The sequence below is a fragment of the Barbus barbus genome, assembly GCF_936440315.1.
Source record: "Barbus barbus genome assembly, chromosome: 35".
NCBI classification, from domain to species: Eukaryota; Metazoa; Chordata; class Actinopteri; order Cypriniformes; family Cyprinidae; genus Barbus; species Barbus barbus.
This window is the reverse complement of record NC_136763.1, coordinates 14,453,948-14,477,394: the sequence shown is the minus strand read 5'-3', so window position 1 is coordinate 14,477,394 and position 23,447 is coordinate 14,453,948. Positions and strand designations below refer to the sequence as shown.

General features: G+C 38.5%; 1 protein-coding gene across 4 annotated transcripts in view; it reads right to left on the bottom strand.

Annotated features, from left to right (window-relative positions):
- The window catches only part of LOC306855030 (SLIT-ROBO Rho GTPase-activating protein 2), a 112,741-nt gene that overhangs the window by 24,525 nt on the left and 64,769 nt on the right, over window positions 1-23,447 (bottom strand). For all 4 annotated transcript variants that reach the window (XM_079393415.1, XM_079393413.1, XM_079393414.1 and 1 more), the window contains 8 exons: window positions 21,348-21,510; window positions 16,432-16,494; window positions 9,598-9,813; window positions 6,680-6,808; window positions 5,371-5,592; window positions 3,810-3,911; window positions 2,780-2,977; window positions 182-266 (listed from right to left, as the gene is read on the bottom strand). In XM_079393415.1, the coding sequence (XP_079249541.1) occupies window positions 182-266; window positions 2,780-2,977; window positions 3,810-3,911; window positions 5,371-5,592; window positions 6,680-6,808; window positions 9,598-9,813; window positions 16,432-16,494; window positions 21,348-21,510 (1,178 nt within the window). The remainder of the gene's footprint in view (window positions 1-181; window positions 267-2,779; window positions 2,978-3,809; window positions 3,912-5,370; window positions 5,593-6,679; window positions 6,809-9,597; window positions 9,814-16,431; window positions 16,495-21,347; window positions 21,511-23,447) is intronic.

The following is a 23,447-nucleotide window of genomic DNA, read 5'->3' as shown; positions in this document are numbered from 1 at the left end:
AATCATTTTCTCAACCAACTCATTCAAAACGCTCACACTCAACATTAATGTGTTGCTTATTGAACAAAAGCAATATTACACCCACAATATCTTATTGATGGCATTAGCTTTTCCATTAAAATGTGCCCAAACTACAGCTCATAAACACACATGCACAAGTCACTCGAGAAAAATTACTCACTTTCTCCCAGAGTCTTTTGGATCAGGTCATGTTTAGCCTGTAATTTGGTGATGAGGTTCCTGCCCTCCAGAAACTCCTTCAGTTTCTGAAATAGAGAATATAAAAAGTTTCAACTCCAGCCCAACTGTTAGTTCATCTCAACACTTATGAACAAACACTGCTGAAAAATTTCATTTGAATAGCTATTAAGTGAGCAGCATAATCAATCTTCCTTCCTTCCCTCGGCTTTCTGGCAAAAGATCCTTCCTCCACCCCTTTCAATTTGCTGTGTAGTGTTGAGACTATACATCTTGTTGGCGTAAACATTAATTTCATATCCACTGGAGCACAGGGAGGCACGGCACTGGATCTATGTGCTCTAATAGCTTATGGCTCTTTGGGGGCGAGAACCCTGACCTGATGGAAACCTGACAGCGGAGAGACCGATAGAGGAGTCAGGAGACGGATGGAGAGAAACCTGAACTGCGGAGGGAATGAGGGAGCTGGGTAGACAGATGCTTACAATTTCATCCATCATATATCCCAGCCATACCAGCATTGCAGTCATGCAGATTTAGGAAGGATAGAACACATGGAGCCATGCACTAGTGCTTTTGGCAGAAAGAGACGAGCTGAATGTACATAGGGAGTTAAAGAGAAAGAAGAGAGGAAGATATAGGGGAGGAATACATCAGAATATGATCTAATGAAGAGCATGTGATAAAACAGCCTGCACAACATCAAGTGACAAACCTCTGCTTGCTAATCTTGCGCTTCCATTGATCATGTGTGTAATGTTAGGCCAGAGTGAATGGAAATTCATGTTCTTACTGCTCTATTCTGTTCTACCTTTTGTACTCAATTTGTTTATTTTTTAAACCAATTTCTGTATAGACATACTACAGTATACTTTAAAGTATTGGCTGCAAAAAGCTATGGGACATTTCAACCATTATTGGTCAGAAAAAAGACAGTTCACTGAACACACATTGACAATAGCTGTCACACTTCATGGGGCTAAAGGCCAATTCACACTGCACAGACAAACTAGTCTGTTGGAGTTTGTTGGATCAGTGTGTTACCCCTGTTGGCGTTGGTTGGAGTTTGTTTTCACCCGACTTATCGGCGTTTGTTGGGTCGTGGGATGTCTGAGCAGTGTGAAAGGGTTTTCCAACAAACTCTGACGTGGCCACGAACCGTTTCCATGACGATGCGCATATTTCACTTAAAGCGTGCTTCACCCACGGCCTCTTTTATTTTATTTGCCATCTTTTCAGGTGAAGAATGACAAGCAAAGACATTAATAACAGTAAAACTTTGATTGTGGTTACAGGATCATCAGTTTCGTCCCCAATCAGACTTACACCATCTACACCAGACGCGAGCGGTTATAATTAGTGATGCTGTCTATACTGGATGAGGCGCGATGTGACAACTGTCACGTCCGGTGTAAACACGGTGTTACTTGACTCTCTGTGACTCAAAGTTTGTTGGTGTTTGTTGGGGCAGTGTGAACATGACAGTTATTTGAAATAAAATTCTAAATCCAACAGCCAACTGGAGCCAACTCCAACTCTGACCCCAGTCTCCCTAAAGCCGGGCTCACACTACAGGAGTTTTAAAATCCTAACCGATTTTGAAATCTGGCTGCAGCACACACATAAGGAGAATTTTTGCAGATTTTCTTCCCTCAAATCTTAAACATGCACACACTACAAGATTTGAATATCGTGGTGCATCACACACTACAAGATATTATTAAGATTATCATGCCAGATGGAGCTCCTCACGTGATCTCACAGAGCAGCTCGTCAGCAATGCTTACATATGTTAGCTAGTGTGCTAGCAGCTTTCTGCACTCACCCGGTTACTACAAAACTTCAAGAAGCCGTTTCCTCCATCTCCACTATCCAACAGACCTGTGCAGCAGCTGTTTTGCGGTCGCGCATTGCTATTGTGAATGTACTGACATAATCATATAGCCGTCGTCATCCCAATTTAAATCCCAAATATCAAAAATGTTTGATATGATCGGGGCGGCCCCGATTTGTGTGCGAGCAGATCGGAAGGTGCAAGGTTCGATCTTTGAACACCTCACATTGCCAGATAATCCGTGCCGAACATCAGGACGAATCGAGGTGCTCGACAAGATTTTTGGGGCTAAATCGGGCTAAAAATTCTGTAGTGTGAGCCTGGCTTTACAAAGTTGCCACAAAGTGCTATTAGTGGCTCCCTGGCCATTGCTATACTGCTGCTGCTGTGTTTGTTCAGAGAACAAATTCCTCTGTCATTTTATTTGTCGAATTACAATGTAACAGTTTCAGTTGTCTACAAACAAGCACAGACCAATGAACAGCAATCAACTGCAGCAGTCTCCTCTAACTGCAGTCTTTTCAATCAAAGGCTTCTTAAAAGACTCTGATAGAGTAGAAAGGACATTAAGCTGTATCTCAAACACTCAACCTCTAATCTCTCCCTTCATCACCCTTCCTTTCCCATTTCGCTTTCTGTCCTTTCATGCCCCCAGCTACAGATTTCCCACCGTCCAATCCTCCACACCCTTTCTTTAACCCAGTGACCATGTATTAACTGATTTCTCTCCTTCTCCATCTCATTTACCGTGAAGTAGAACTGTTCGGTCTCCTGCTGGTTGGCTCGTCTCTTGGCCAGGCTGGGTTTGCTCATGAAAGATTCAGACACAGTGGACTTGACCGACTCCATTGAGTTACTGTGGTGGAAGCAGTCAGTCACATCAAAGTCCTCAATGGTCACCATGTCCTGGATGGTCTGTAGAGTGGCCTCCATCGTCTTCTTTACCTGGAGAAAGAGTATGTGCATTATACTTGCTACATGTTGGCAATATTCCAACGTACAAAGTACACGACTGAAATGAAGCAACAGCAATTTCTTCTGCTGTAATCACTCAATCAAGATATTTCATTTTACAGACTTGTGCACTGCATTAAATAATTTTCTTGGTTGTTATTTCTGTCTTGTTTTCCATTAAATGCATCCACACATCCTTAAAAGAAGACAAGGAACACAATTGCATATGATATTGCATATGAAAATTGCATATTGCATAAGATGATTTTTAATGTCTTGAATTAAGTTTGTTTCTCAGACCACTGGCTAATTGATTTTTATATTATTCATGAGAATAACTTCACTGCATTTTGTTAGATTCATATTTTAGACCAAGAAAAAAGATGAGGCCAACTTAAAATTTAATGTACTTCAAAGAATGTTATGTTTAAGGATGTTTAAATATGTTTACTGAAAAACAGGTCAATAACACTGATTAAGTAAATGTGTTTTTTCCATTGTCAGAGAAACTGTCAATCTAAACAGAGCTACTCTTATTGGTAACTTAACATTTGATCAAATTAGCCATAATACTTGTCATGGGTTCGATTTAGACAAAAGTGTATGCAAATTGTACAAATGTAAATAATTAAACTGAATGGAAATCCGTGGAATTAGGAACGTGTAAAGATGACAGCTGAATCAAAAATGCTTTCACTCAATCAATGCTCTGATTCGAAAGTGTACAAAAAAGTTTAAAGTTTGACAGATGTAATATAAACAAAGAATGAATGTGCCCACATTTGTTGTGCACATTGAATTTGTTGGACCATGTGTATGTCACCTCTTCATTCTCTATATTCAGTGTGGACAGGCGGGACTGCAGCTGCTGGCATCTCTGGATCAGCTCTCCCTGCACGGGCTGCTGGGCACACAAATTTCCCACCTGAAGGAGAAAGACAGAAGAAAGTGCTTGAGAACTTCAACAACAGAATGAAGGAGAACTAAAGCAAGCCCATCTCCAGCAGTGATCAAGCTGATATCCCCATATGCTCTGAAGAACGGAGTGACGCGAGCAAGCCTCTATCTGCCTCTCGCTCACTTTCTTTCCCACTCTCTCCTTCTCTTTTTTGCCCATAACAGCTGGGGAACATCTGGCTCATTGTGGCCCACCCTCTCCCTGAGGGCTGAACACACGACAGGGCACACGTGCACTGGGGACAACCAGCTGCTCTGTTCATCACACACATACAAACATCCAGGACCCCTGATGCAAGGTTGGCTAATTACAAACACATCATCATAAAGTTCAGCACAGCAGAACACACTGTTGATTTATTTCACAGAAAAAAATTGTCCAATTAAAAATGTTAACTTTTAGGTGGAGCTGTAGTGTCTAATTTTTGTTTTTTACAATACTTCCTTCTATCCCAGTTTAATATTCACACTGTATCTCTGTGATGCTCTTAAAACATTGCTTTGTTTGAGAATCCAACACAGCAACATCAGCTCAGCCAATGGCATGAGTTAGACTATAAGTTTGACTGACCAATGACAGTGCATAGAAAACCTGTTTGAAAAAAAAACCTTATGTCTGGTTTGGTGACAATAGCGCCCCCCCCCCCACAAAACAACAACACTACTACTGATATATTACTAATAAATAAAAATTAAGAATAAACAAAAAAAACTGAATTAACTGGCTGTGTAGGTGTTGTGGCATTAACCACTGATACAAGTGGCAGAGTAAGAACACATCTCACCTTAAATAAAATAGAATAAAATAAACAAATACCAGAACCAGTTGTGATATTTTAAGACACAAAATTCTGTAAGATCTGTCAAATAATACTGACAATTTCTGCATGATTCAATATATAAATTGCAGCACCTATAAGGCTAGCAGTCAATTTGCCATATTAATAGAGAATAATATAAAACATAATAACTGGACAGTCTAAATGACAACCTGAAGCAACTGTGGTCTCTCAGCAGGCGTGTCTGTCACTGTGCAACAATCTGATTGAGCAATGCTTCATTCCTCTTGAGGTGTCTGGGTTTGTTTGGACATGTAATGAAACAGTCTTGAAAGAGTCACATGTAACAGCAGGACACATTGTCTCAGAGAGACAATGCTGATCGTTGTGTAACACTACCGATTGGTATTTAGCGAGAGCTGATTTCTTGATATCATCAAGATGTTTGATATTTTGGAGCAAAAGCACGTGGCATCAGTAAAGCTGCACTCAGTTGCCTAAGAATGTCTGTGTGTCATTATTTACCCACATTGTGAGTCTGCTGTTGGTATATTGCTTTGGGCATGAAAATAATTACCATCACTGCATATTCCATTACTTCATTTCACCACTGTCATGTCATAAGCAATAATAATCACACCGACTGACCATATCACCCATGTGAGACTGGAAGTCGAAGCGCATCGGAGGGCAGAAGATGTTGTTGTAGGTCTCCATGAGCCTTTGCTTGTCTGCGTTGGCCTCCAGGTTCTCCGCAGCGTTCTCAATGGTCTCTAAACCACCGTGCTTGGAAGTCTCAACATTAAACTCAGCCGAGAGGTAGGTACGCAGTGCACGGTTCAGGCTGGCATGGTAGCCCAAGTCACAGCACTGAGAGAGGGGAAAAAAGGGGGGCATTTGCTTGGTATTTTGAGCTGTGAATGTAAAAGCTGTGAATTGAGAAAGGCATTAAAATCCAGAGTAAAGGACAACATCTGTGAAATTGCAAGTGACTTTCATTCAAAGGAACTTAAAGTACTTTTTATTAGTACTAAAAATAAAATAATTAGTGATAAAATAACAATACAAATCGTCTGCCCTTTGTACTCCCCCTGAAACCCATTTTCGTTTATTAACCGATACTTAAAACTTCACTTCCATGCTCTGATTGCTTCAAATGAAGACTACTCAAACTAAATCCATCATTCACAGTTCCTCACTCAAAAAGAGGACGCCATGTTGCATGGGCCCCTGTGTGCCGAAGTTGAGGGTAATACGAGAAGGAGATTTCAGCACTTTGTGGGTGCCTTATAAGGAGTCTGATGCTGATTTGGTGAGACAAGTAGGCCCTCTTGCGGAGCTCACACGGGGGGATGCTACAAGTTTACCTTCAGGGTCACTCTTGAAGAAAGAAGGCTGATGAAGCAGCAAACTGTCAGAAGGTATTACTACATTGTGGGACACTGTACATGGGCATATTTAGGGCATTTCACTTAAACGCCCTTTTAGGGCTGCACAGAATACCGGACATAAAAAAAAATACAAAAATACAGGGGTACGAAAAAGTTTGCCAGTGCTCACATGACAAGAAGGATAAAAAACAAATCAAATGGGCTGTTTAAGAAAAGGGATGTCATTTGCACATTCTCAATGGTGGAATTTAATTACTTAATGATTATATTCTTATTCTTATACATTCAATTTATACATATATAAAGCCAGTAAAAAAATTACAAAAGCACTAATAGAAGCTCATTTAAAATATGAATAATAATATAAATCCATAAATAATACTAAAATAACAGTGGTTCAAATAAGTTAAGCTTGACTGCATTATAACATCAAATATCAAAAGCTTTAAGAAGGAATATTTCTGATTTAGCTAAAAAACAGTGTTGTAAACATTTCTCTATAACACTAGAAACACATGAAGATTCCTGAACTGGCTCGTGGAGTGATGAGATAACGGTGGACTTACATCTATGAGGTCAGACAGATCATGGATGTAGTATTTGAAGACGCAGCTATTGGTGGCCTCCAGAGCTAGAAGGTACTCATTCCTGGCCTTGATGGCTTTCAGCTTGTTTTCAGTGTATTTTGCTTGCCGCTAAGAAAAAAAAAAAAACAGGAGGATGAGACAATGGTTGAGAAAAGGACAGATTTTTTGTTTTACAGTTCATAACGAACACAGGCTTTAAATGTCAGTGTTTACAACTGTCATGCAACAAAACATCTTAAAGTCAAGCATAAAGTCATAGAAGGATGGGGAAAAACATCTGTTTTAAAATTTGTGTGTAAAAATTAAAGTTTGGAACAGCATGAGGGTAGGTAAAGAATGACAGACTTGTTTTTCAGCTAACAAAACCTTTAAAGCTTACGTTAAGCATGAGCTCATGATGGATGGCATGCTGTTTAACTTCTACTAGCCCTCCCTGAATAGGCTCATGTTAGAGCTGCCACCACAAACTGTACTACATTTCCATCTGTAAATGCTGCTGGGGTGACCACAGGCACTCTCTAGTAGGACACACATAGAGCTGCTGTTGGTCTTGTGGATACAGAGGTGGTCCTGGAACAACCCAGCGATGATCCCATCAATCATTTCGTAAGCTGGTGGTACTGGACAGAGACGGTAACCAGAGGACTCCAGAAGAACAAAGACGTGGATTGACAACAATATCTGGCCCAGACATGCTAATGCCTGCCCCCTGCCCCATGTCATCTCATTACATCATCAAATGACATTCTACAACACAGTATATACAGTTATAGAGGAGCCATTCACTTGATGAATTAAGCTGCCATTTAGTGTTTAGGATTACCATATCGAATTGGAAATTTCAAGAATTTTGCAGTCTGAAATCTTAGAAATACATGAGTGTATAATCAAACCTTGTTTCATCCTAAGAGTTTATTTTGTGATAATGACCAGCTGATTGTACTTTATGCAGTGTTACATTGCTACTTACAAATTAAATATGTAAAATGACAAGAAAAGACCATTGTTGGTCACCAGTTGTGACTTCTCTCACTCTCTCTATATTACTTTTCTATGTAAATGTATATAAAATATACACTCACCTAAAGGATTATTAGGAACACCATACTAATACTGTGTTTGACCCCCTTTCGCCTTCAGAACTGCCTTAATTCTACGTGGCATTGATTCAACAAGGTGCTGAAAGCATTCTTTAGAAATGTTGGCCCATATTGATAGGATAGCATCTTGCAGTTGATGGAGATTTGTGGGATACACATCCAGGGCACGAAGCTCCCGTTCCACCACATCCCAAAGATGCTCTATTGGGTTGAGATCTGGTGACTGTGGGGGCCATTTTAGTACAGTGAACTCATTGTCATGTTCAAGAAACCAATTTGAAATGATTCGAGCTTTGTGACATGGTGCATTATCCTACTGGAAGTAGCCATCAGAGGATGGGTACATGGTGGTCATAAAGGGATGGACATGGTCAGAAACAATGCTCAGGTAGGCCGTGGCATTTAAACGATGCCCAATTGGCACTAAGGGGCCTAAAGTGTGCCAAGAAAACATCCCCCACACCATTACACCACCACCACCAGCCTGCACAGTGGTAACAAGGCATGATGGATCCATGTTCTCATTCTGTTTACGCCAAATTCTGACTCTACCATCTGAATGTCTCAACAGAAATCGAGACTCATCAGACCAGGCAACATTTTTCCAGTCTTCAACCGTCCAATTTTGGTGAGCTCGTGCAAATTGTAGCCTCTTTTTCCTATTTGTAGTGGAGATGAGTGGTACCCGGTGGGGTCTTCTGCTGTTGTAGCCCATCCGCCTCAAGGTTGTGCGTGTTGTGGCTTCACAAATGCTTTGCTGCATACCTCGGTTGTAACGAGTGGTTATTTCAGTCAAAGTTGCTCTTCTATCAGCTTGAATCAGTCGGCCTATTCTCCTCTGACCTCTAGCATCAACAAGGCATTTTCGCCCACAGGACTGCCGCATACTGGATGTTTTTCCCTTTTCACACCATTCTTTGTAAACCCTAGAAATGGTTGTGCGTGAAAATCCCAGTAACTGAGCAGATTGTGAAATACTCAGACCGGCCCGTCTGGCACCAACAACCATGCCACGCTCAAAATTGCTTAAATCACCTTTCTTTCCCATTCTGACATTCAGTTTGGAGTTCAGGAGATTGTCTTGACCAGGACCACACCCCTAAATGCATTGAAGCAACTGCCATGTGATTGGTTGATTAGATAATTGCATTAATGAGAAATTGAACAGGTGTTCCTAATAATCCTTTAGGTGAGTGTAGTTTATAATATATTCAATTTACTATATTTTTAATGTATTATATATTTAATTTAATTTAATTTAACTTAATTTAAATGATGACATGAATACCCTACTGTTGGTCACTTACAGTATTTAATTTTTATTTATATATAATGAATATGGAAACACCATTGCTGGTCACCTATTTTATTTTATTTTCATTTTTTATGAATGCAGAATGTGATAAGCATAGTATTATTTAGGCATGATAAGCATGGATTCTGTATCAGACGCATGTTATAATTTGAATAAACCACTGTCAACAGGTCATTAAAGCTGTCGAGGATCAGGTTTAGGACCCTCAACACCATCTGGCAGTGACGGCATCCTCTGTATCTCTCACCAGCTCATTGCTCCCTGTGCTCTGCAGCTTTCAGCCTCTCTCTCTCAACTCCCACTCTATCACCTTTCGCTGAAATCCCTCTCCATCTGTTCATTCCTCTCCTGCCCACGTTCACCTTTCCTCCACATTCTCTGTTTAAACTGTCCAAGAAACTCCTCCATTAAGATTCCTCCTTCCATTAACTATTTTCTCACCCCATCCCTTCTCATTTGAACTCTCTGATCTCTCTGCTCACCTTCTCCTTCATCTTCTCGATCTTCTTGACGGAACTGCGGCGCACATGTTTCTCCTCGACCTTGATGTTTGTGAGAGTGTCGGGAGAGCGCGGGGTCTGCCTGTCCTCGTGTCGTACGCTGCGGCTCATCTGTTTCTCCTCCTGCTTCTCTGCCTCCTTCAGCTTGCTCTCAGCATTGATGCTGTCCATGTTGTACATGTGATAGGTCTTCATCACCTGTGCAGTAAAGAAAAGGAAGTTAAATGTGCACAAAATCATAGATTAGGCCGAGAAAATGCATAATTTCCAGTGATGTGATGACTTTTTTCATCAGAATTGCAAGAAAAAAGGTCTGAATTGTGAGGTATAAACTTGGAATTGCATGACAAAAGTACGAATTATAAACCTTTTTTCAATCAAGCTTCCATATAAACGACAGTACAAACAATTAAGCATAATTAACTATAAATATTTTTCAGCATGACTGATTTTGGTGTATGAGTATTGGTGTTTCTTCTTTTTATTAAATAAGAATCCTTACATGTCATCATGTTCATGAATGCAGTTTGAAATGAAACATTACAATCAAGAACCGGGCTGAAAGAGGAGAACACCTGAACTGATGACCTATTAGCCTCAACAAGCACTGCACACAGTTATTCACATAACAACCAACTCAAAAAACAGGCTTTATACTCATAGTCAGGCATGCAGAACCTTTTTAGCTCAATGTGTTTGTATAGGCAGAGAGGCAACGGGACAATGACTTTCCATTACAAGGACTAAAACTCTAGCAGAGCTGCTCTGCTGAAGAAAATTACATAATCTAGCCCAATTTATTAGCCTTTATTGCTTATTCCTTGTACCGCATCAGATTAAATTACAGAGGAAGAAAACGCAAAAAAAAAGTTTGATGAAAACATCCGGAACACTTCCAGAAAACAAAACTTTCTTCTAAAATGGCCAATCATGTAAATGTAGATGCAAAATCACCAAATTCAGAAATTTCTTACAATAGCTCATTGAATACACTAACATAATTTCACATCAAAAACCTATTCTGTGTTCAATTCTTAAACATCAGAAAAAGTAATAAGAGTAAAATGTGGGAAAGTTGTGTTATATAAATACTAAAATAGACTAAATAACTAAGAAGTTATTATTTATTACTATTCCTTAAAATAAAATGACAAACATTACAAATCACAAGGAACATCTAAAATTTTACGACCCCTATAAAGAGCAGTTTATGTCTAAGGCCAATGAGAGACAATGGTGAAAGATTTGTAACTGTCATCTGTGACTGTTGCCAAAGAATGGAAGACACCACCAAGCTTGATAGTTAGTGTTCAGCAGATGCTAAATTTGGGAATGGGATTGAAGGGAGGATCTCATTCCAAACTTCTGCTCCTTTGAGATGTATGTCACACAGAGTGATGCCATTCTGGTGCTTGCAATCAAACACACTGCCAAGACCGGAGAGATGATACCAAGCCATCGCTCGCTGTCTGTGAGAGAGAGAAAGTTAATGGACTCCATTTACACTGGCTTTCATGAGGGTGTTAGCCACCACGATGGGCATAATAAATTTAATACGCTCTTTGCAATGTCATCATTAATAGGAAACACTTACAGGAGAAATTTGGCAAACATAAATGTGGGCGGCTCTCAATGGCCTTTTCTTGGTCTTGTAAAGTGCAAAGAAGCGTCAGGCTCTTTTCCAGTTTATAAAGAAAAAGTTCACCAAAAATGTATCACAGAAGAAAGGTTTGGATCGACACAAGGGTGAGTAATCGATGACAGAATATTCATTTTTGGGTGAACTACTGAACAAGCCACCATTGAGCACATAAAAAAAAGAATGTTAAAGATTGTGAAGAGGAAACTCAGTTCATCACGTTTTTCACCATTTTCGGCCCTATGGGGTTCCTCTCAGATCCAAAAGGCTGAGATAATCATCATCAGCTTTTCCATTCATTCTTTCCTTTCTTCATATAAAGCACAGATGTCACTAAAAATGATGCCAGGTTTATTTTCATCATCCTTAACTCTTTAATTAAAGGATCTGCTTACTTTTTATGGGTAGTGAAATGGGTTACAGTCATTTCCCAGGAGAACATGTGTGGATGTGTACGGGGGGGAATCTAGTCACCATTCAAAGAAAGCCAATATAACGGGTCCTCCCTCCAACCACATTTGAGCCCAGAACACCCCACCCTGAAAACCCCAAACTATTCCTTCCTCCCCCACAAAAATGAGGAATACAAAAATATGTGGCCATACACAAAGGGCATTTCTAATTGAATTTCTTCTCCCAGTAAAAATAAAAGATTGAAATTATTGGGATTATTTAGCTGTGGCACTAGGCATGTACGCATGCAAGCCTAGTTCAATACTGTGCAGTGTTTCAGAAAGCAGCACCCCCTATACAGCAGGATAATAACATGACTTACAATCCACTGAATTATCTCTGAATTTTCCGTGCACCACTGCTAATTTCGGCACTGTCAGGGAACATGGGTCTCTGCGGTGGTACGGATACTGCAATGCTAAGTCTATAAAACAGTAATCATACTGCTACTGAGGGTTAAAACTGAGGTTAACTGCTTTTTTTTCTTTTGTGCAAAAATGTAAACACTGGAGTTCCCTATAAGCCACTTTCCAAAAATAGGGTACATGTTGGTATCCCACTTCTCCACTACTTTTAATAAAGCATAAAAGGCAAAAAATCTCATGTTGTTATAGTGACACAATTAGATGATATGTAAATCATCACTTAAAATTAACAGTGTCAAAATGAATTACTGTCTGTATTCATCTAGCTCAACCATTCAACCCTGTTACCAATCTTATTACAAGAAAAAAATTATCAAGCAAATTTATTTATCTAATCTAATTAGCTTGTCTTCCTATAGGCAATCAACATTCATCTCCATTTATTATGAGATGGTTAGATATTGACTAAACTAACAGTTTCGTTAACAAATGAAGTAAAATAAAAAATAAATATTACATGAAAAATAAAAAAAAATTAAAGTCCCCCTGGCCTGTAGTCAAAAATTGCATCCCTTAAAACCCATATTTGATCATCAAAATTACATATTTAAATGTTTTTTCTTGTGAAAATAATTTTCTCATACCTTAAAATAGCTTGAATGTAAAGCCCCGTTCACACCAAGAACGATAACTATAAAGATAACGATATTAGCATCCACACCAGCGAACGATATCATCTGTTTATTCTAAGCGCACATGCGTCTGCGCTTTAAATTCTTGAGCTCCTTATAGCAGGATGGATCTTGATTGGATGTCAATGTTTGTATCGTTCATCAGCTGGGAAAAAAATCGTTCTGAAAGTTATTCCAATGATATCGTTTCTCTGTGCCTTTATCGTTATAGTTGTGGTGTGGACTCTATTCTTTAATATTGAGAACGATTTTTCTAACTATATCTTTATCATTATCTTTATAGTTATCGTGCTTGGTGTGAACTGGCCTTGCCTCATTTACTATAAACGAATCTATGAATACGCAAATTAGCCCTGCCTCCACTCAGTCACACCAGCCAGGGCCTCCTGATCCATGGATAATGACTGATAAATCTATGTTTTTACTAGCAGACAACTACAGTGGAGACTGTAACAGTCATTAAAGTTACTTACTTGACGATGTTGTGTCCTCAACATGCCTTGAAGACTCGAATGCAGTCAAGTTTGTGATTCTTAATTTGCGCCCACGAGCAATGCGTGTGAAGTGCAGACGCCAATGCGGGAGAGGTGGGTCTGAGTCCGGGCTACGTTTACACTGTTGAGTTTCGTGATGTAGCAAACCATGGGTTAGTTTCAAACGGTGTTTTTGGGACAGTCTTTTGGAAACTACAGTCTTAAGGAGAAAATACTCAGCAATGGTGTTGATTAATGGATTGGCACATGGTTTGTCTAAAAGCTAATTAAAAACAGCACATAGACAAATAAACAACATAAAAAAATAGATTTTCACTACAGCAGGACTTAAAAAAAAAATGCTAAAATTACTGAACCTACATCTGAAATAAATAGAAATATGTATTAAACAAAAACAACAAAAATAAAATAAAATGACAAAAGCACCTAACAAAACCACTAAAACTTCAATTAATAATGCAAAAGCTTATTCAAAATATTAAAGGGGTCATATGACATTGCTAAAAAGAACAATATTTTGTGTATTTGGTGTAATGCAGTGTGTTTATGTGGTTCAAAGTAAAAAAAAAAAAAACATTATTTGCCACATACTGTACATTATTGTTGCTCCTCTATACTCCACCTTTCTGAAACGTGTACATTTTTACGAATCTCATCGTTCTGAGAATTCATGCTCTGATTACCCAGCTATCCAGTGCGTTGTGATTTGCCGAATACCTCAAGCGTGAGACAGAAATGTTATACCCCTCACCGTAATGATGACTAAAACAATAAAACCCATTACAAACGAGGCATTTGTTGCATCCAGTGGGGACATAATTACTGATTATAATGACTTAAATTGTCTTTTCACTTTTCATTGCGCCGCGTAAACATTGCCATGTCTGCTTTTGTGATCGTAGAAACGACAAACAACAAGCACTACTCTACACTGCTCAAAACTCATGTTTGAATCGTCAGTAGCAGAAACGTACTTACAGGCTGTGAGTCAGAAGCGTCAGACTGTCCTTGCAAGGTTGGAATTGCCCCACTTTATAGAAACAGCCTTTGTGCAAGCCAGCATTGTAAGCTACTCTCCTGCCAGGTTCAGGAAATAGTCCTCCGTAAATTGCGCTGCACACACTCAAATATTTGCGTTGTACTGCTCTGGAACAGTGTTGTAAATACAACTTAACCACTGATTTCTAGTTGTGTCCTCTTTTGGAAGCCCAAACAAAGTAGTTTCGCTTTCACAGCGTCTCCAGGACATGGCGCCAGCAACAATACTACCGCAAGAATAAAAATTACGCCCCCTTTCTTTGCGTAAACATTTGGGCGGTGTTATGAAAATCTCCCCACATCGTGACGTAGACATGTGGGGGCGTGTTTGAATTAACTTTTATAAAGAATATCTCTTTGGTTTTGAGACTTTAGTCTTTACAACTTCAGGGATCTTATCTATGAAAGGAAAACTTGAAATCACATCATATGACCCCTTAAATAAACACTATAGTAATATATATGTAACACTGCATTTAACGATGATTTATTGACAAATTAAAAAGTATTTATTTTCATAAAGATTTTCAGGTTCTAATTCGTACCCTGTTCATGAAAAGTGTCCTGATCTCATTCGTGGAAATGTAGCTTGTTCATAATTGTCCATTTCAAAAATAGCATATTCTGTGGGAAATAATTAGGACAGAATATACAAAGTGATTGATGCTTGAGGAAGACTATAAAACACAGCATAGCTGGAATATGAGAAAATCTTCTATGACTGCAGTAAGTAACGAGTTAAACTTAATTCTGCACCTCTGACCCACAACTGCTGCTGTTCCTGAGAGCATCATCTAGGGTTGCAAAAAGTTGGAAAATTTCCAGTAAATTTCGGAAACTTTTCAGAAATTCTGGAAACTTACCGAGAATTTTGGAAACTTTCCGAGATTTTTGGAAAGTTTCTGGAAATTTACCGGAAATTTTCCACCCCTTTGCAACCCTAGCATCATCACCATTTGGAGAGCTCTTATTCTCCATAGTGTTCCTCTGTGCCACTGCAAAAGCAATATATCTGCTTTAGAGTCTGAGGTAGGCTACAAGCAGTCAGTCTGCATGCCAGCAGAATAGATTCATTCCTGACTGACGACTATAATTACCATCATTTGCTACTTGTTCATACCCCCTGTCTTACTAAGAAATTACAAGGACTGCCTGGTAAGACATTGTTTTGTTCACATACACACAAACCCATTTCAAGGCACATAAGCATTAAACGGTTCCTTCTAGGCCGTTTGGAAACTACGATTCGCACATACGCTGTAACACAACACCACACAGGGGGGCACACAGTGACTAAAAGCTCTCAAAATATTTTCAACAAGATGAAAATGTAACTACAGCCAACCCCACGCCTCAAAAATACTGACTGGACTACAACCACAAGAGACCAAAATAACCACTCGACTGACGCAGACACTCAATGCCTCATCACTGCAGAAGGCTGACGCAGAGGAACCAAAGAGAAAGAAACTGAGGATTCATGCACTCCATTTGAAAACTGAAAGTGACAAACAGATAGGCATGTAACGATTAACCGCGAGCCGGTTGAAAATCGATTAAAATATGTGACGATTCAAATCGGTTGAGATGCTAAACAAATCGTGATTCAATTAAGGGTAGGAGTTTATATGAATGTATGTCTGAGGGGAACTTACTGTCTTTAGAAAAGTTTAGATGGTATATTTTCTTTTCATCTTGCCTCTGTATAATGCATATTGAAGTTCATAAGTGCAGCGGTGCTTTGTTTACAAATGTTTAATATTTTGTAAATATTTACAGTTTGTTATTTAGCAGATGCTTTTATCCAAAGCAACAAATGAGGACAATAGAAACAATCAAACCCAACAAAAGAGCAAAAATATCCAAGTATATTAATATATTATTTTATAGTGTAATATTTCAATTTCTCAAAGAAATGTGCAGCATTTTATCCAAGTAATAATAAAAGGACACATTTAATTTATAATGTTTTAAATCTCATTTTGTTAAAAAAAAGTGAATCGAATCGTGAGTTGAGTGAATCGTTACATCCCTACAAACAGATAATGAAACAGAAAAAACTTAATAAAGATGATAGCCTCAGATTTAGTGCTGAAAACAAAGTTATGCTCGACTATGCTGTGTTTGCATCTTACCGTGTACAACTCGTTGAGGACCTTCATCAAATCCTCCTGCAGCTGGAGGCCCACTTCTTTACTCTGTAAGAAAAAAAAACACATGAGTATAAGACAGTGATGGTGTAGATCATGATGAACAGTAGTTTCCTGTTCTCTATTACAACTGATAATCCGTTTTGGCTGTGAGCACTGAAGCGGTCACTGTTAGACCGATGAGATGTTTTCTGCCCTTTCAGAAATGGAGGTCATCACCAGCTAACTCAAACACATCTAGTTTAATACGATCTCACCCAAACAGTCACATTATACTGGAACACTGCACCGGATTAACCTTTCAGGCAATTGGGCACGTTAAAAACGGGGCCGTACAAAGAGTTTTCAAATGGCGCACAATGGCCAAAGCCTAATTTTCTGCTTATATATTCTGTTTCAGTTGTAAAAACATCATATTATGGAAATAAAATGGGAAACAATTTATTTATGATTTTAAAGGAAAAGTTCTACCCAAAAATTGAGAGAACTATCCCTTTAAGTCACTAGCATCGCTACTTTCAGTTACAGCAGTTCCGCTTGTGCACTTGTCTAAAGGCTATACTTCTGTTTGAGCCGTTATCAAAGCTGAAGTGTACAGACAATGCAAAAGTATTGAATTTCAGTTCAGTGTAAATCAATTACAATGAATGTCAAAAAGTGTGCAGCTGAACTGAAACCATTTCTTGTGATTTTGATAAGACTTCCTCTTAGAGACTGTGGAATAAAAAGTTCTTATAAACTCTGTGTGAAATGGAAACGGTGGTTTACTGTTCTGGTGGATGCTGGGTCTTGTAAGAGGAAGTTCGGAAACGAAGGCACAGCATGACATGAAAATGAAGTGCTTGTGAATTCAAGTCCAAACTTCAATCGCTGTTGGCTGATAACTTGGGAGCCGGCCAAGATGATGTCTAGCATTCACTGAGGGCTTTGACTCAGTTACTCCTTCCCTATTCCCCACATTGACATTTTTGTGGGTTTTCCCGTTTCTGCAGGTCTGAACGAAGCTTTTATGGTTGTTTTTGGATAGATGTCAATTAGCTTGAGTTCTTGACGATGAGAAGTGATTGAAATGATGGAAGAGAAAATAACTATGAAGCTAAAAGGAGATTAAGTGTGTGCATGGGCATAAAAGACAGAAGGAAAGTTAAGGGTGAAAGAGTGAAATAGAGAGTGTTCACAAAACAGTCAATCTGTCAGTCTTCACAAACAGTGATGGTCAAGTCACACAGTTCCCTTCATGTTCCATCCAGGATGGAAAAACTGGAGTTCATTTTAACCCTTTGAAAGCTGAGATGGAAGAGTAGGCTGTGGAGAGGCGTCCCATAGGAGATCCCCTTTGGGAAGTCATTCATAATGGAGCTCTGATGGGTTTTATTTGGAGGCAGTGGACTGAGTAATATGTGAGAATGCACAAGAACACCCATATTTAGAGCAGAGGATGAACTGCCTGTCTGGTGATGCTCACCTCACCTCTCTAAACATGTCTCATGAATTTTGTCAAGATGATTGAGCTCATAACTTGGCACTAAAATACAACAAAAAAAGAAAAGTTCAAGACAAATGTTAAAGACAAATAAAGCAATGCCAAGACAAGATGCCTTTCTATTTCTATTGTCTTCACTGGCTGCAGTCAAAAACAAATATATCTGTGTATATAAACAAACAAAAGAATCTTAGAATCTATCGATTTAATTAAATATATTTCATACAAATAAAATAACAATCTAGTTGTTATTACATAAATATAAAAACACTGCTGTACAATGTTGAAGTTCCATCCACTTGACTGAAGCCTAATTACTATAATGAGCCTTTATTTACTTTTTTTTTTTTTGTTTTTAGTTAAATTTATGAGCTTTTGTGCCTTTATTTTAAGAGGACAGTGGAGAGATGACAGGACAGTATTGGAGTGGAGAAAGGGAGCGGGATCAGCAAAGGGCCTCGGGGCAGGAATCGAATTCGGGTCGCTGTGAGTGCCGTTGCGTTACATGTCGATGCACTAACCATGAGGCTATCGGCGCCGACATAATGAGCCTTTATTGTATTAAAGAGTAAAAGATGCCATCAAAAAACACTTTTTATTGAAATAAGGCATAAAATGAAAGCAAATTATATATTTGGTTTATTTTTGGTATGTGCATGGAGGCCTTGCAGTAGGGAACATTTTGTGTAAAAGTTTAGGATAATTTACTAATATTGAAGTGCATTAGTACTAGAAAGTTAATCTATTTGTCAGTGGAGACTGAAGAAAGCTTTTGTTAATCTTTTCTTAATTTAGTCCCAAACACACATAATTAGCAACCATAATCTCATGAGGAAAACACACAGACATATGAGCTCTTGTTCCAGGGATCCATAAACCCCAAAACAACCACACAAGCTATAAACGGCTGGTGCAATAACATCATTGTAAGCAACCTCAGACTAGTAGATTTCTCCAGTGGAAAGGCCTAAAAATACCTCCAAACAATCATCCAAATACTTTATTTATGAGAATGTTGTTCCATTACATTTTCCTGTCATGTGTGAGTGTTAAACTGAAGGAGTGGGAGATAGTTCAGAAGCATATGGTCTACCCAGCTGACTTCTGTAAATTCATTTGTGCTTACAGACCTGCTGGGGGAGACACGTGTAGTGGGGTCTGTCCAAAAATTGGAGTAAACTATTGATTTTCCATGAAGGCCACTATAAATCTATTGGATAACAGGGGAGAGGCACTGGGACGGGAGGACATGGATTTATGAGCCGTAATGGTGAGATGCACTTGTTAAATGAAAAAGATCACACGTTTGTCTGTGAGCTTGGCAGGAGATTGGTTTTGGTTCTACACCAATCTGTCAAAGCATCATCACTTTGGGGGTGTGTGTGAGGGGATTGGTTTATTGGCACCCATCAGTCACAAGTCAAAGGATTGTTCATATCTGCGATTGTTCTTGCGCCTCTCCTACTAATTCCCCCAATCAACAAGAGCATGTGGTTGAATTGATCCTTTAAAATCCTTCACCTTTAAAAAAAAAAAAATTGTTTTAAACTGTACAGCTGAATTTACACATAACATTATACAGTGAAGATTAGAGTTTTTAAAGATTATCTTTAAGTGAGTTAGATGATGGCATAAAATACTTTTAAAAATATATTCAAATAGAAAACAGTCATTTTTAATTGTAATAATATTTTTAAATATTACTGGGGTTTTTTTTCAAGATACTTTATTCCAAAAACTTTGCGTCTCTCTACTACTTGCTGCTACATTAGATAAATGTAGAAAACTGCTTTAACAAACTTTTTATTCTTGCTCATGAAAATGTTTAAATGTAAATTAATTAATTACATATCACATTATATTAGAAGCTAAAAGTGGTCAAATTAAATTGTGCTACATTTCTCATCATGCACTGATTAAGGGGAACAGGATTCATCCAAAATTTCACTGCCAAAACTTCTCTTTCTCCGCTTTTAAGAGTGTTTTCCTTTATTGTGTGTCTACGCTTACGGTTCAGTAAAGTCGTAACCCTCCTCCGGACACAGCTCCCTTGACTGTATTTGCATTTAGAGTGCAGAATTTCTCCATCATGTCATAGCGCCTTTAAGACAGGTGGGAGGTGTGCGGCACTGAGACATGGGGTAAGACCAATCGCACAGACTTCAGTGATTCCTAGGAAGCCTCTAGAGAGAGGCCGGCCGGGAGTGTTCAATTAAAGGACTGTTATTCCTGCAGCACGGAGGGCCAGATGAGCTAAACTATAGAAGAGAGAGAGACAGAAAGAGTTGAGGAGAACGTTGATAGGAAGGCTCATCTCTCTCTCTCTCTCTCTCTCTCTCATAGGAACCAAGGAACAGACAGAGAGACAGTGGGAGAGAAAGAAGTGCTGATTGGGGTCTGAGAGACTTTTGCCTCTAGATATGCAGAGGAAAATTTCTCCCTCTTAATTTGGAATTTTTAGAAAAGTTTAGTATACAAAATTTCAATAAACCTTAAATTATGCATAGTTGAGACCTCTGACTATATCACAAGAGGTCTTATCAAATAAACATCAAAAAGTAAATAAAAACCCTGTTCAACTGATGGGTTGATGGGAGACTTTTAAATTGCAGTTCACCCAAAAATTTAAATTCTCTCATCATCAACCAAAGGGTAAATTTCCATACTATGGAAGTCAGTGGGGACCAACAACTGCTTGGGCAAACACATTCTTCAAAATACCTTCTTTTATGTTCAAAGGAAGACAGCAATTTATACAGGTTTGGAACAACAAGAAGGTGAGTAAATGATTATAAACTTTTTCATTTTTGGAGGTTCCTTCATCCTCTGAATAAGTAAAGCTGGATTTGACCTTAAACAGAGCAGACTGAACCGGATTCACCTGGATAACCAGTGGACACTGGAAAAGTGTTGATACGAAAGCATCTCTTTCACAGCTCTGGGTCTAGATAGTGATCGACCTGAATTCCTGCCTGTCTAACCAGTCTAGACAAACCAAGAGGAATGAGACACCAATGGCTGGATGCTCTCTTGCATCTATCAGCTCCGTCTGAGCAAATATGAAAGGATACAGATTTTTTGCTTGAGATTTTAGATTCTAATCATAACACTATCAACTTTAATGAGCATAAGCATGCATAAGACCCCACAGAAGATATGCTATGAACCAAACTGCTAACAAATACATTTTACTATCCTTAATTAAATATTGACAAATTATATATATTAGACATAAAATTAAATAATTACAATAATAATCTAGCCAAAATAGTCAAATTAGGTCAAAACTGGTATGTCAGTGAGGAGAGAAAGATGATCAGTTGAACTGAGAGGCAAATAAAAAATGAGGTCTCAAGCTCAATGACCACTACAGAGGCTTTACTAGAGAAATCGACTGGTATGCAAAGACGAATGTCACCTTTTTGAAGAGGCGTCCTGAGTCCTCGCTGACCTGGGCGAAGCGTGGGATGATGTTGTTGAGGTAGAGATCGCTGAGAGTGGCGTGGTCTCGACTCTCTCTCTTCACCTGAGCCAAGAGAAGGTTCCAGCAGTTGACTGGAGACAGGACATTTTGCTCTTTCCTGCAGAGAAGAGTAAAGAAAAAACACATTTATTATCATTTATCATACAGGAGAGCAGAAGAATCAGTTAGAAGCAGCTTTTTAAAAAAAATACATTCTACAAAAATACATTTGCAGTAGTTATAGTAATAGATTGTGTAAAAATGTAAAAGATTGGATGACCAATAACTTCCTCCTATTAAATTCAGATAAGACAGAGATATTACTTATTGGACCAAAAAACAGTACACAGAATGTCTTGGATTACAATTTACAACTAGACGGATGTACTGTTACGTCCTCTAAAGTCAAAAATCTGGGTGTTATATTAGACATCAACTTGTCCTTTGAAAATCCTATTTCCCATGTTACAAAAACAGCATTCTTCCATCTTAGAAACTTTGCCAAGCTTCGAAACATGCTACCTGTTTCTGATGCAGAAAAGCTAGTTCATGCATTCATGACCTCTAGACTGGACTATTGTAATGCACTGCTAGGTGGTTGTCCTGCATCTTCAGTAAACAAGCTACAGATAGTCCAAAATGCAGCGGCTAGAGTTCTTACCAGGTCAAGAAAATATGATCATATTACCCCAATTTTACAGTCTCTGCACTGGCTACCTATTAAGTTCCGTATCATTTACTAAATATTATTACTTGCCTATAAGGCCCTAAATGGTTTAGCTCCTGCATACCTAACTTGTCTTCTACCACGCTACAAATGTGATATTTAGCCTCTGGAGTGCGAATCTTACCATGGGAACCCCTCCAAAAAATGTGTATTTTAACCCCCGGAATGCAATTTTTAACCGGTGGACCCCCACTAGACGATTGGGCTAGTTTCGGGCTAGTTTTGAGTAGCAATTGGGTGGGATTTGTTGTGAAAACCTGGCAACCCTGGCAAGCTACACGCGGAGTAACAGTTACAGCGCATTTCATTACTGAAGACTTCGACCTTAAGAGTATAATGAGGTAATATATATATTCTTAATAATTTATTTATTTAAAGTCTGTCCAAAGTTAACAGACAGTGTTTAAAAGGTGCAATCCACATGTTTACATATGTTTATTACATTGACTTTGAATTACCTAAATAGTGTGGTAAAGCAACAGATTTGTTTTTATATTTCTGCAATCTACTACTAGTTTGTGTGATTTGTTACATCACACTTTTGATCTTTATTATTGTCATTGCATATGCTTATACAACGAAATTATGTAGAATTTAGATGAAGAATTTATATTAATGTTTACACCAGGCTTACTTGTCAGTGCTTTATGTTGTCATAATAATTATTAGTCTACATGCTTACAAGGCTGGAAGTTCAACAAATCAGTCAATATACTACTATGATTATAGTTGTTAAATAAAAATATCATTCATATCAATTCATGCATCACCTAATTTCATCGTAACATATAGGCCTGGCCTACAGAAAATAACTTTTATGTTTAATCTATCTAATATTGTGTTGGTCATACAATACAATGATTTATTGCTTGTATTTGTTGAATAATACAGAACATAAAGAGATTTAAAAAAATAATTGCATATTAAAATCGCAATAGCAATATTGGTAAAAAACAAACAAACAACAACAAAAATTCGCAATTAGATTATTTTCCAAAATCGTTCAGCCCTAATTCAAACAGCCAGCTGTATTTGAAAACTAATGAGTTCAGATCACTTTGTCGCTACAAATCACTGTGAACAGCCCTTGAGACACACACGTCGTCAATACAGATAAATCAGCTCAAAAAACCCTCTGGACTCCTGCTTTGATAGGGAATGTGCCCAGGATGTTAAAGGTTACTCTAAACTCATGCAGTCCTGGTATGGTTAAGAAGGGTACACGTGTATAGATCCGTCCTGATAAACCTGTTGCCCTATATGTGAAGTTCACTCATGGATTACAGAGCAATGGATGTCACGCCAAAAAGGAATTTTGTTAAGCCCTG